Source organism: Mobula hypostoma, chromosome 10 (assembly GCF_963921235.1).
Source record: "Mobula hypostoma chromosome 10, sMobHyp1.1, whole genome shotgun sequence".
Taxonomy (NCBI): Eukaryota; Metazoa; Chordata; class Chondrichthyes; order Myliobatiformes; family Myliobatidae; genus Mobula; species Mobula hypostoma.
The window spans coordinates 104915207-104927526 of NC_086106.1; the positions used below are offsets into that span (position 1 = coordinate 104915207).

General features: G+C 39.9%; 1 protein-coding gene across 1 annotated transcript in view; it reads right to left on the bottom strand.

Annotated features, from left to right (window-relative positions):
• Positions 1 to 1121: 1121 nt before the first annotated feature.
• rasl11a (RAS-like, family 11, member A) overlaps positions 1122 to 12320 on the bottom strand; it is a 38683-nt gene continuing 27484 nt past the window's right edge. Inside the window, exon 4 of the mRNA XM_063060971.1 lies at positions 1122 to 7275. Coding sequence (XP_062917041.1) covers positions 6808 to 7275 — 468 coding nt within the window. The 3' untranslated portion in view covers positions 1122 to 6807. The remainder of the gene's footprint in view (positions 7276 to 12320) is intronic.

Sequence of the window (12320 nt, forward strand, 5' to 3'; positions counted from 1 at the left end):
TTAATTTATGCTGGTGCCAGAAGAAATTATATGGCACAGCAATTGACATCATGAGACCTGTGCCTGACATCAGGAAAAATCAGGCTTGTTATTAGGTACCATGTCTGGAAATGACACGTCCAGTCAAGGGAACAAGGCAGAAAACATTCCCAGAACAATCTGCCACGATTTGAATCAACAGCACCTAAAAAGGGGGCAATCCAATTTTTGACTTTTTTCCTCATGAAATCTTTCCCATGAACTCTTACCCAGACAGTTAGTTATTTACAACAAAATATGCGTACATGCATCCCGTCACAATGTACAAAAATGACAGTAAACTGTTAGGTCAGCTGAAAAAGTCATTGGCTGAAGTCTACCATCACTGCCGGACGTCTGTATGTCAAGGATAAAGAAGCAGGCTTTGAAAAGTTGTTAGGGACATGACCCACACTGAAAAACTGCATTTTCCAAAGACTCTCTTCTGCAAAGTGCTATAGGGCTATTAAAACAATACTTATAATGCAATCTTAAAAGTTTCTTCCCCCCCTCCCCCAGGCAGTTAATCTGATCAACCAGTCTCGTTATCCCCTCCACTGTAAACACTATAAACCACTTTTATAATACTGTTACATTGTAAATAGATGCTGGTATTTAAGTACTTTAACCTCTAACTTTACTTTTTTATATAACCCTTTATACTTCATAATTGTTGAATGTTGTCTTTTGTTCACACCTGAAACAACACAGGGTAAATCCATATAAATCCTAATACATGTAAATCCATATAGGAGAGTAAAGGTGATCCTTGATCCTAATTTCTTGAGTTCTGTGTCTGGCACCAGGAAAGATCAGGCATGTTAATGGGACCATGTCTGGAAATAACCAATCTAATCAAGGAAATTATTCAAAGGTTTCAAAGGTTCATTTATTTTCAAAGTATACTACTCTGATATCCTTCTTCTCCAGATGAAGCCAAGAAAGAAAAGAAAGACAGCACGATCGTCAACCCACAAATCCCACCTCCCGGCATGCAAAAAAACAAAATCGGAACCGGCACATCAACCCCCAAATCCCTCCTCCAGCACAAAAACTGAACAAAACAAAAAGGCACATCAACCCCGCGCCCCCCCCAAATCCCCCGCCCTACACAAAAAAATAAGAAAGTTTGGGCAAGAAACAGAATATAAAAATTAGTAAGACTGAAAGAAAGTTTATAGTCCATGTCCACATTCAAACCGCAGAAAACCTGGGCAATATTCTCCAGGCCCAGTGGCAGGCTGTTCCCTCTCTGGTACAGAATGATCAAAAGACAGGCAGCTGGCCTCGATGCTTCAATCTCCCTCATCACGCTAATCAGCACACAATGGAAGCTTTAATTAGTGAAATGGAGCCAAACATCGGCATGTAAATAATTTACCACAATTTGAACAAACAATGCTGAAAGAGCGACAATGCAATTTTTGATCTTTTTTTCTCATGCACTCTTACCTAAACAACATCATAATCATCAGTTATTTACAATAAAATATGAATAAATACTTCCTGCCGGGTTATTTTAGAAATAAATGAATTTGGGCAACTGGTGGCAGCCAGCTACCCTCTCACCAGAACATTATTGTCAAACATAACTCTGTCATGAACAGACAAGCATCATTTTTAACAGGAGTCCCTGATTAATGGTCATGCCTTCTTAATATACAAGCATTTGAAACCAGAATTTCAATGAATAATGGAACTTTATAGAAAGTTATTCAACCTGCAGCATCTGTGGGATTTAACCTCAATGCATTTATAATTTGAGAAAACAAGAGTTCCCTGTGGATGCTTCTAATAATGTAACTTAGTCCACAATTTAAAATTGCTTCAGTCTGAGAATAATTTTAACTCAATATAATTCAGCAGATTAGTGGCACAAAACAAGCTACTATCATAATGACTGTATACATCACAAGTAAACATGCCTACACATAACACTGAGCACCTTTTGCACCAAGTTATGTTAGTTCTTTAATAAAGACAAACTTTGCAATGGAAAAATGAACACACATTTATTTACAGTACACAGCTTCTAGTTTCACACTGAGTGCAAGCAACCAGTTCGTCAATGTCACTTTCAGTTCTGGGCAAAATGCCCGCGTTGCATATTGGGAAGTGAAGTTCTCTATTATGTACACACATAATACACAGATCTTCCCCCTTTAGAGAAAACATACACAATACTCTGCCCTCATAAACCTGCAAGAAACAACAATGCTTTCCACAAAGATATTTACATTAACTTCAATTGAAATGAGCAAATACAGTCCCATTTCACTCATAAACTCTGAATCAGCCTTGGTGGTGATTCAATGATCTTTTGTTCTGCTATTTGTCTCCACAGATGTATTGCTTTCCTTTGCTGTGTTAATATTAGAGTCTTTCTGAACAACAAGTTTACTTTTCACATCTGCTGCCAAGATCCTATCTGTTTGTCTCTGTACTTGTTCTTGCTGCGTGAACATAATTTGCTCCACATACCTCATAATGGAGCTGAGGATTGTGGAGATATTTTTGATTTCTTGTCCTTAATTGGAAGTCAGTGACAGACAGGTTGCATAATGTGGAAGCAAGCCTGGCGACTTCTTCATCCTGATCACCCTGTTCAGCACTGGCATCCTGACAATCACTGGTGTAGCTGATACAGATGTCTATGGAAGGTGGATTTCTTGTGCTTCTCTTGCAAAACCATTCTGGGGCTCTCATGTTCTCTTGCTTAACCTCTCTGGAGCTCTCATGGATGTTGTTAGGAGTTTCTCGAGTTACATCAGGAGAGCACCTGAGCCCCTTAAAGACATCTGCGTACTCTTCCATGAGTGACGCCTGGTCACCTTTGGTCTGTGAAGCTACTATAAAAACTGTTCCCACGGGGTTGAGCCTTTCACATGCAGTCAGACCTAATGTTGGCTGCACTTGCCTTTCCACAATCAGTAGCTGCTCCTTTAGTGCTGCCCCTTGTGCTCAGTGATCACCATACAGCTCCCTTTTACTGGAACATTCTCTGGTCGTGGCTGTTAGAGTGAGATTTTTTGAGTAGATGATTTGTTTACACTTAAATAACTTTGGCCACCAGACTTCTGTTTGACTATTTGACAAAGTACTGAGGATTCAGTCCACAACAATGCGCTTCCTAAAAAGGTGTGACCAGATGCTTCTGGCGCCGTAGTTTGACCAGATGCTGTTGTTTCAAAGACAGTATTATCTATACATTATAAATATTAATTGTCTTCTATGTTAGCACGTAAAATGCCAAATAAATGTATTGTGGATTTAACTACATTCCTAAAGGCTGTGGATACCAACCCAGACTTTTGGCATCAGAAGGAAAGGATGGAGTTAGGTGGTGTGATATTTTGTATGTAACTTCAATAGGAAGCATTGTCTATGCATTGTCTATAACTTTTTAAGTAGCGATTGCCTTTGTGTTTAGCATATAAACATCAAGCCCACATTGGGCTAGCAGACCTTTCCACCGAAAGTGTCTCCGTCCGTAGATACCTGCTGTGTCGTGTTGTGTCAAATAAAGAAGCTGCTTTGTATCTACCAGTGACTCTGTCTCTCCAGTGATTTCATCCACGCTACAACAGTGGCAACAACTTTGTACTCATTGTTAGTAAGATCAAAGAGCTGATTGTGGTCTTCACAGAGGGTAGAATGAGGGAACACAAACCAATCCTCATAGGGGGATCAGAATTGGAGAGAGTTTGTTGGTGTTGCAATAAAAAATTAGTAAAAAAAAAAATTGGGGAGGGTGAGAAATTTCAAGTTCCTGGGTGTCAGTAAGTCTGAGGACCTAATCTGGACACCACATATTGATGCAGCTATAAAGAAGGCGAGACAGTGGTTATATTTCATTTGGAGTTTGAGGAGATTTGGTTTGTCACCTAAAACACTTGAAATCTTCTTCAGAGCATTCTGACTGGCTCTTTTACTGTCTGGTATGAGGGGGCTACTGCATAAGATCAAAGTAAGTTGCAGAAAATTGTAAAATTAGTCAGCTCCATCATGGGTACCGTCCTCCGTGGTATCCAAGAGACCTTCAAGGAGTGGTACCTCGGGAAGGCAGTATCCATCGTTAAGGGTTCCGCCAACCAGGACATGCCCTCTTCTCATTACTACCATCAGGAAGGAGGTACAGAAGCCTGAAGGCACACACACAGCTATTCAGGAACAGTTTCTTCCCCACTGCCATCTGATTTCTAAATGAACGTTGAACCCAAGAACAGCACCTCATTTTTTAAAATTTACCTCTGTTTTTGCACTACTTTAATTTATACAGTAAGAATATATATGTATACTTACTGTAACTCAGTTGCTTTTCTATGTTTATCATGTATTGCATTGTACTGCAGCTGCAAAGTTAAATATCACAACATATGCCGGTGATAGTCAACCTGATTCTAGTTCAGTGTCAGCTCTGCTGATAAGCCAGAAAAAGAAGGACACCTCAAAAAACAAAAGCACTTTCAGGGTGTTCCTGCAGAGTTTGGTTTGCCAACAAGCAATGCATATGCAGGAAGAATAAGTTGGGTTATGGAGATTGCTACAAGTTCGCCAGCAATCTGCCTCAGAATTGTCATAACATGACTTGAGAGCTGTTCAGTTTAAATGAATTTGATGGATCTTTTAAACTGGCTGATCCACCAAATCAAATTTTTGCATCTTTGAGCCACTCAGTGACTATGGTCCAGCAGCACTCAGGTCTGTGGTGATGAATGCTTTGAGAGGTTGGTCATGGCTAGAATCACGTCCTGTTTCAGTAAGGACCTGGACCCACCGTAATTTGCCTATCACCACTGTATGGATCTATTTCTTTTAATGCAATGACTCTTCTTAGCACTAATTATTGAATGATAACTCACACATGCACATTGATTTCCTGCTCTCTCTGCTAAGTGAATATACACATTAACTTGGTCTCTGAGTGCATGCCTTTATTTATTTAATATGAAATTGTACACACAAAACAAATTGTTGATGAGTACAAACCTGAATGTCAACGGATATCACCAACTACACTGTCAGTTACGAAATGACAGAATTCGGAGGAAGGGACAGAGACAGCGAGAGAAAAGAGCGAACTGAACCAGTACGGTGAGGGAGAAGGTGGTCACGAATGCTAGAAAAGGGCACGTGAATAATGGTGCACAGTACACAGTGAGAGATGCACAACAAGCAAAGCTAAAGTAAAAATAATGTGACGATGGCCTTAGTTGGGAAAGTTGATGAACTTGATAGTGCTAATGAGGATTGGGAATTGTATCTCGAGAGGGTTGAACTAGTAATGCTAACGATGTGGTTGAGGTAAAGAAAGTCTCCACAATTCATCGTTTAATGACTGCCAGAACATACAGTTTCTTAAGCAAATTAGTAACTCCTGAAAAGTCAGCAAGACATTCAATGAAATCGTTGCCATTTTGCTAAATCACTTGAGCTCAAAACTGCTAGTAATTGCAGAGAGTTTTAGATTTCACAAAAGGAACCAGTCAAAGGATGAAAACATTTCTGAATGCATTGCAGAAGTGTGCAAATTTTCCCAATACTGTGACTTTGGAGATAGACTTTCTGATGCATTAAGGGACAGGCTTGTACGTGGCATGCATAAACAAAGCACTCAAAAGAACCTACTGTCAGAAAGAGACTTAACCTTAGAATGGACATTCACCATTGCCATATCATTAGAGACTGCAGCAAAGGACAAGTCAGAATTACAGAAAAAGAGTTCAGAATGTGAAATTTGCAAAATGTCCCTGAATGGTGCATAAAACCAAAAATGTTATCGATGTGGCAAATCCATCCATGATGCAAGTGATTGTTGGTTCAAAGAAAGGGTTTGCAGAAAGTGTCACAGGCAAGGCCACATAGAGAGAGTGTGTAAGTCAGACAAAAAACACAAGCAAAGAGAAAAATCGCATGGAGTAAAAAGTTTCAAACACAAAACTAAACAAATGCATAAAGTGACTAAATGTGAAACTGAATCAGACAACACAGAGCGTGACAAAGCTGAGCTGCTGTGCCTAGAACTATATGGCGATACTGAAGCAGATTGCAAAATCATAAAATGAAGCTGGATACAGGGTCAGCTTTGACTACAACAGACTGTTTTCTAAGCTTGGTGATGCTAAAGACCTACTAGGTGAAGAAGTGTCTCCCAAAGGCAAACTGAAAGTGAATATGATATATGGAGGCTAAACACAGCAGTTAGGACTTTATGTGTTGAAAAGTGGAAGGCCAGCACTTTTCAGATGTGAATGGTTGAGAAAAATCCAACTAGATTGGCACACAATTAAAGTTCTCAGTGTGTCATCAACAAGCAACTGCAGCCCAGCCCAAAGATTGTCACAGCTGCTTAATACTAATAACAAGGTGTTTGAGAAGGGTATTGGTAAACTCAAAGGCACAAAGGCCAGAATTGAACCGGATGAAGCAGCAACACCAAGATTCCATAAAGCAGTACATGGCTTTTAGCTTCACACTGAGCACGCATAACCAGCTCACCAATATCACTTCCGGTTCCAGGTGAACCACCCGCATTGCACACTGGGAACTGAATTTCTTCATTATGTATACACATAAAAACACACACTCAGCAGTTAAAATTCTGTCACATGGCATACATGGAGAAGGAAACTGAAAATTGCAAGAAGTCACAATTTGCATATGCTAATCTTTAAAATATCTTTGAGTATTCACTTAATTGGTGTCCTCAGAAAATACTTTCCATTCATCCCTCATGTAAACTGGAAATACAATGGATATGAAGCTTGCAACCTGTGCAAAAGAGTGCTGTTAAATAGCACTAGTAGATTTTACTTTAGATGATAGAGCTTGCTTTAAGCGCCTTCCAAAATCTTGCATGTTTGGTGATTTGGGCCTAGCTAAAAGCAGACCTCTTCTTTTCTCTCCGTTGCTGCTTCCCATCATTTTACTAATTTCTTGGCAGACTTGATGGAAAGCATCATAGACCTCATTACAATTTTCTCTGGCAGAAACTTCATAGTAAGCTCCTCCTATCTCATTTGCCAACTGGATCCCTTCAGTTGTTTCAACTTGCCGTGCGTGAGGTAAATCAGCTTTGTTTCCTATCAACACAAATGGAAGTCGGATGTTGGGATAGATTTTCCTGATTTGCTGATGGAGTGGACGGAGAGTTTTCCAGCTGTCTGTGTCTGTAAGCGAAAAGACAAAAACAAAACCATCTGCCCAGTGAAGGGATCGAGTTATAACTTCTTGACTCCGCGGATCATCTCCATCTCCCTGTCGTAGGAACACAAGAATATAATTTAATGTCAATTCAATCCTATAATTCTTTGTTAATTAAATAATACTGCTATTTTGATGTCAAGTCATATCTGCACAGTATACATTTGAATTCAATTCTGCTTTAAAATGAAATTTCAAAATTACTTGTTTCTCCAAAGGTAAGCCGTGGATGCTGGATTTTTGATTCTCTCCTATAGGTAGATTTTGTATTCCATGTTGAATGGTCAGAGGGAACTTCAGAAGCTGGTTATCTGAAATAAAATCGGAAAATACTAGAAATGTGGTCAGCCAGCATCTGTGCAGAAAGGAATAGATTAGCTCTGTTTCTCTCTCCATAGATGCCTCTGGACTTGCTGAATATTTCCAGTATTATATACCAGGGATCTGTTCTGGGACCCCTCCGCTCTGTGATTTTTATAAATGACCTGGATAAGGAAGTAGAAGGGTGAGTTAGTAAGCTTACCGATGACACAAAAGTTGGGAGTGTTGTGGATAGTCTGGACGATTGTCAGAGGTTACAGCATGACATTGATAGGATGCAGAACTGGACTGAGAAGTGGCAGATGGAGTTCAACCCAGATAAATATTCATTTCGGTAGGTCAAACTTGAAGACAGAATATAATATTAATGGTAAGACTCTTGGCAGTGTGGAGGATCAGCGAAATCTTGGGGTCTGTATCCATAGGACACTCAAAAGTGCTGCACAGGTTGACAGCGTGGTTATGGTGTGTTGGCCTTCATCAACCATGGGACTGAGTTCAAGAGTGATGAGGTAATGTTACAGCTTTCTAAGAGCTTAGTTAGACCCTACTTGGAGTACTGTGTTCCGTTTTTGGTCACCTGACTACAGGATGGATGTGGATACTATAGAGAGAGTGCAGAGGAGATCTACAAGGATGTTGCCTGGATTGGAGAGCATGCCTTATGAGAACAGGTTGAGTGAATTCGGCCTTTTCTGCTGGGAGTGATGGAGGATGAGAGGCGACCTGATAGAGGTGTATAAGATAATGAGAGGCATTGATCATCTGGATAGCCAGAGGCTTTTCCCCCAGGGATGAAATGGCTAATATGATAGGGCATAGTTTTAAGGTTCTTGGAAGTATGTACAGAGGGGATGTCAGGCGCAAATTGTTCACACAGAGAGTGATGGGTGTGTGGAATGCACTGCCAGTGAAAGTGGTAGAAACAGATTCAATAGGGTCTTTTAAGAGATTCTTAGATAGGTACATGGAGCTCAGAAAAATAGAGGGCTATGCGGTACGGAAATTCTAGGCAGCTTCTAGAGTAGGTTACATGGTCGGCACAACATTGTGGGGCAAAGGGTCAGCAGTGTTTCTATGTGTATTTATGTAACACACTGTGAAGTTTCACTGCTAATGTAATGACTTCTCTGTAATGTTCCACTGCAAAGGTAATGGTTTCCCTGTAGCAGCAATGTTTGGGTTATGACTAGAGATAACGGGGCATGCTAGCCAATGAGCAGGATGTTGTTCTTGTCTGTCTGGGAGTTGGGAATTCGGGGTCTTTTCCCGGGGAGAGATGAGGAAAGAAGACACGAATGGAGAGAGTTGGTAGACCACGGAAAGGAGTGGACTTGGAGCGAGGGTCTGAAGATCAGAGATGATCGGAGGAGGTCAATGGTGGACGAACGGCCTTATCAGTGAGCTCCAACATTGCGCATTGGACTGTTTTATGAGAATGGGCCCTTTTTCTTTTTTGGTTTTCTTTATTAACCATACCGTCAAATTAAGAATTATAAAGCTCAATTGTTTAATCGCATATTGTGTACTGTTTGTTATTTCGTGGTACTGATTTGTAACAGGGGACACATCACACAGCATCCACTGGGGGGCTACCATCCCCTTTATTAAGCCACCTGCCGAAGCGAGAGTTACATTTATATCCTAAATCATAACTGTACCTCAGTTCCAGCAGTTACTATTTATGGATTCCATTTTCAAAAATTAAACAGTCATTTTAATCTACATATTTTACAACATTTTAAGATACTCTCATTTGAAATGTAATCATGTAACGCTGTTTATGCCTTGACATGCTATTGAAAGAAATTTTTGTTCCAGAGTGAAACATGACCATTACTGTGTGGCTTTACATTAACCTGAAAATTTGATTTTGCGCTTTCTAGCATAGTGGTACTTCTGATCCAATTTTCATACATTGTCCCAGAAGACATCATTGCCTAGGTGCCCAGGAGACACCATGTAAAGTAGTTGATAATGGAATTAAAACAGCCAGCACAGTTTATAATTTCTTTTACAGAGTGATAGATTAGGAATATAAGGAACTTAAATTAAATGTGGTAAAATCTTTACTACACTTCATCAAAGTAATGTGAACTGTTCAGATTTTCACATTATGTGTAGGGACACTGGAGATTTTGTAAGAATATTGACCAAATCAATATGGGAAATGAAAGGTTGTACAAGTTAAGAAATTTAAGAAGATAGATAAAGTTGAAAGAGTGCAGAGAAAATTTACAAGGATGTTACCCGGACTGGAGGACCTGAGCGATAAGGAAAAATTGAATAGGTTGGGACAATATTCATTGGAACATAGAAGACTGAGAAGAGAGTTGATAGAGGTATATAAAATTATGAGAGTAATAGATAGGTTAAGTGCAAGCAGGCTTTTTCCAATGAGGGTGGGTGGACTAGAATGAGAGGTCATGGGTAAAGGGCAAAAGGTAAAAAGTTTAAGGGGAATATGTGGGGTAACTTCTTCCCTCGGAGGGTTGAGAGAGTATGGAACAAGCTGCCAGTGTAAGTGGTGTATGTGAGCTCAATTTCAATTTAAGAGAAGTTTGCATAGATACATAGATGGTAGGGGTATGGAGGGTTATGGTCTCAGTGCAGGTCAATGGGAGTAGGCAGATTAAATGGTTTAGCATGGACTGGATGGGCTGAATGGCCTGTTTCTGTGTTGTACTTTACTATGACTGTTAGACTCAATTAGTGGTCTTCAAGATGATTAAAAGACTTCACTGGAATTCATTAGAGAGGTTTTGAGGGAGTCCCAAAATCCAGCATGGAATCAAGGAGAAATTTCTAAACCCAGAATTTTTTAGCATCAGGAGATGCTACACAAGGAACAATTTAGCCAACCAAAGTTCAAAGTTCAATCATTACAGAATGAGGAAAGCAAACTTGAAACATTAAGACTTGCTGATCAGAACTTTTCTGTCTTATACATCTGAAATATCAATATAAAATTTATACATATTCATCTTAAGTTGAATGTTCAAACTGCACTACCATAACTTGTTACTGAATATATGGCTTGTCCATTCATTTGATGTCAGTCTCAGGGTTTACTTGATCTTGGTGGTCAGTGGTATGATGCACTTCTTGCTTAATACTTTACTCATGGCCTTATTGCCTTTTGTAGAAATTTATTTTTTAGTAACTGACCAACAGCAACAATACATCACATTAGAACCCATCAAAATGTATTCTAACTCTGAGTTATTACAGTGTTCAAAGTTTGAACATTATAATAAACAATTATTAAAATATAGCTTGCATTGTTCTATGAAGTTCAAAGTAAAATTATTATCACATTTTTTAACGTGGAGTAGAGAGTGAAGTTTGTAGTGTTTTGGGAGGCTGTGGGACAGGTGGCGGAGTAGGAGTGCCAGGGGTATGGGGGGGGGCGCGCGGGGAGGTTGCAGACACACCCAGCTCTGAGACACCAGGAAAGGTCATCTGATTCCAAACAATTGGCTTATTTTTCATTACAGAAAATCTCTCTGGTGCTTCCTGCTCCCTCCGTTCTCCTTTCCCCAACCATGATTACCCTCTCCCTACCCCCTTTCTACTTTGAGTCCACAATAGAGACCCAGATCAGAATCGGGTTTATCATCACTCACATACGTCATGAAATTTATTACTTTTGCGGCAACAGTAGAGTGCAATATATGAAAGCACTACAGTGCAAATGTTTTAGGCACCTTGCCTATACAGTATTTATGTGCCTAAAACTTTTGTACATTACTATAGTTACTATTTGCTACTGTGAGATTCATTTTCTTCCAGACATATACAGGGAAATGAAGAAATACAATAGACTTTGCAATAAAGAACTACATTAGAATTTTCTCTAAAACTATACATAAACAAATACTGACAAACAGCCGATGTGCAAAATACAAACTGGAAATAAAATGAATACTGAGAACATGAGTCGTAAAAAGTCCCTGAAAGTGTGTGCGTGGGCAGATCATAAAATCAGTTCGGAGTGGTAGTGACTGAAACTTCCACCTCAGTTCAGGAGGCTGCTGGTTATAGGGTAATAACTTTTCCTGAACCTCGTGGTGTGGCACTTAAGGCTTCTGTGCTTCCTGCCCAATAGTAATAGCGAGAAGAGGACAAGCCTGGATGATGGGGGTCTTTGATGACGAATACTTCTTTCTTGTGGCAGTACTCCATGTAAGTGTACACAAAGGTGGAAAATATTTTGCAATCTAAGCTCCCAAATTGACAAGCTGTCAAGCTCCAAGTCTCTAATCTGCAACAGTATTAGCCTGCATTTGCATTTCAATAATTGGAGAAGTACAGCTCAGGAACAGGCCTTTCAGCCCATCTAGTCCATGCTGAAACCATTTAGACTGCTAATTCCCATCCACCTACACCAGGACCATAGCTGTCCATACCCCTACTATCCATATACCTGACCCAACTTCTCTTAAACATTGAAATTGAGCTCACCTGCACCACTTGTGCTGGCAGCTCCTTCCACACTTTCACAACCCTCTGAATACTTGCTTAATACTTTCACCCATGACCTCTGATAGCAGTCCCACCCAATCTCAGTGGAAAAAGCCTGCTTGCATTTACCCTATCTATACCCCTCAATTTTGAATACCTCCATCAAACCTGCTCTCGGTCTTCTCCTTTCATCTCTCTGATGGCTGTTGGTATGACTTACAGTAATGACATATTCTGTGCATCCCATTTTGTAACTATTCCAATGCCAAAATTCATACATTTTCAAGTAATTGTTATGAGGAAAGCAATTGAAC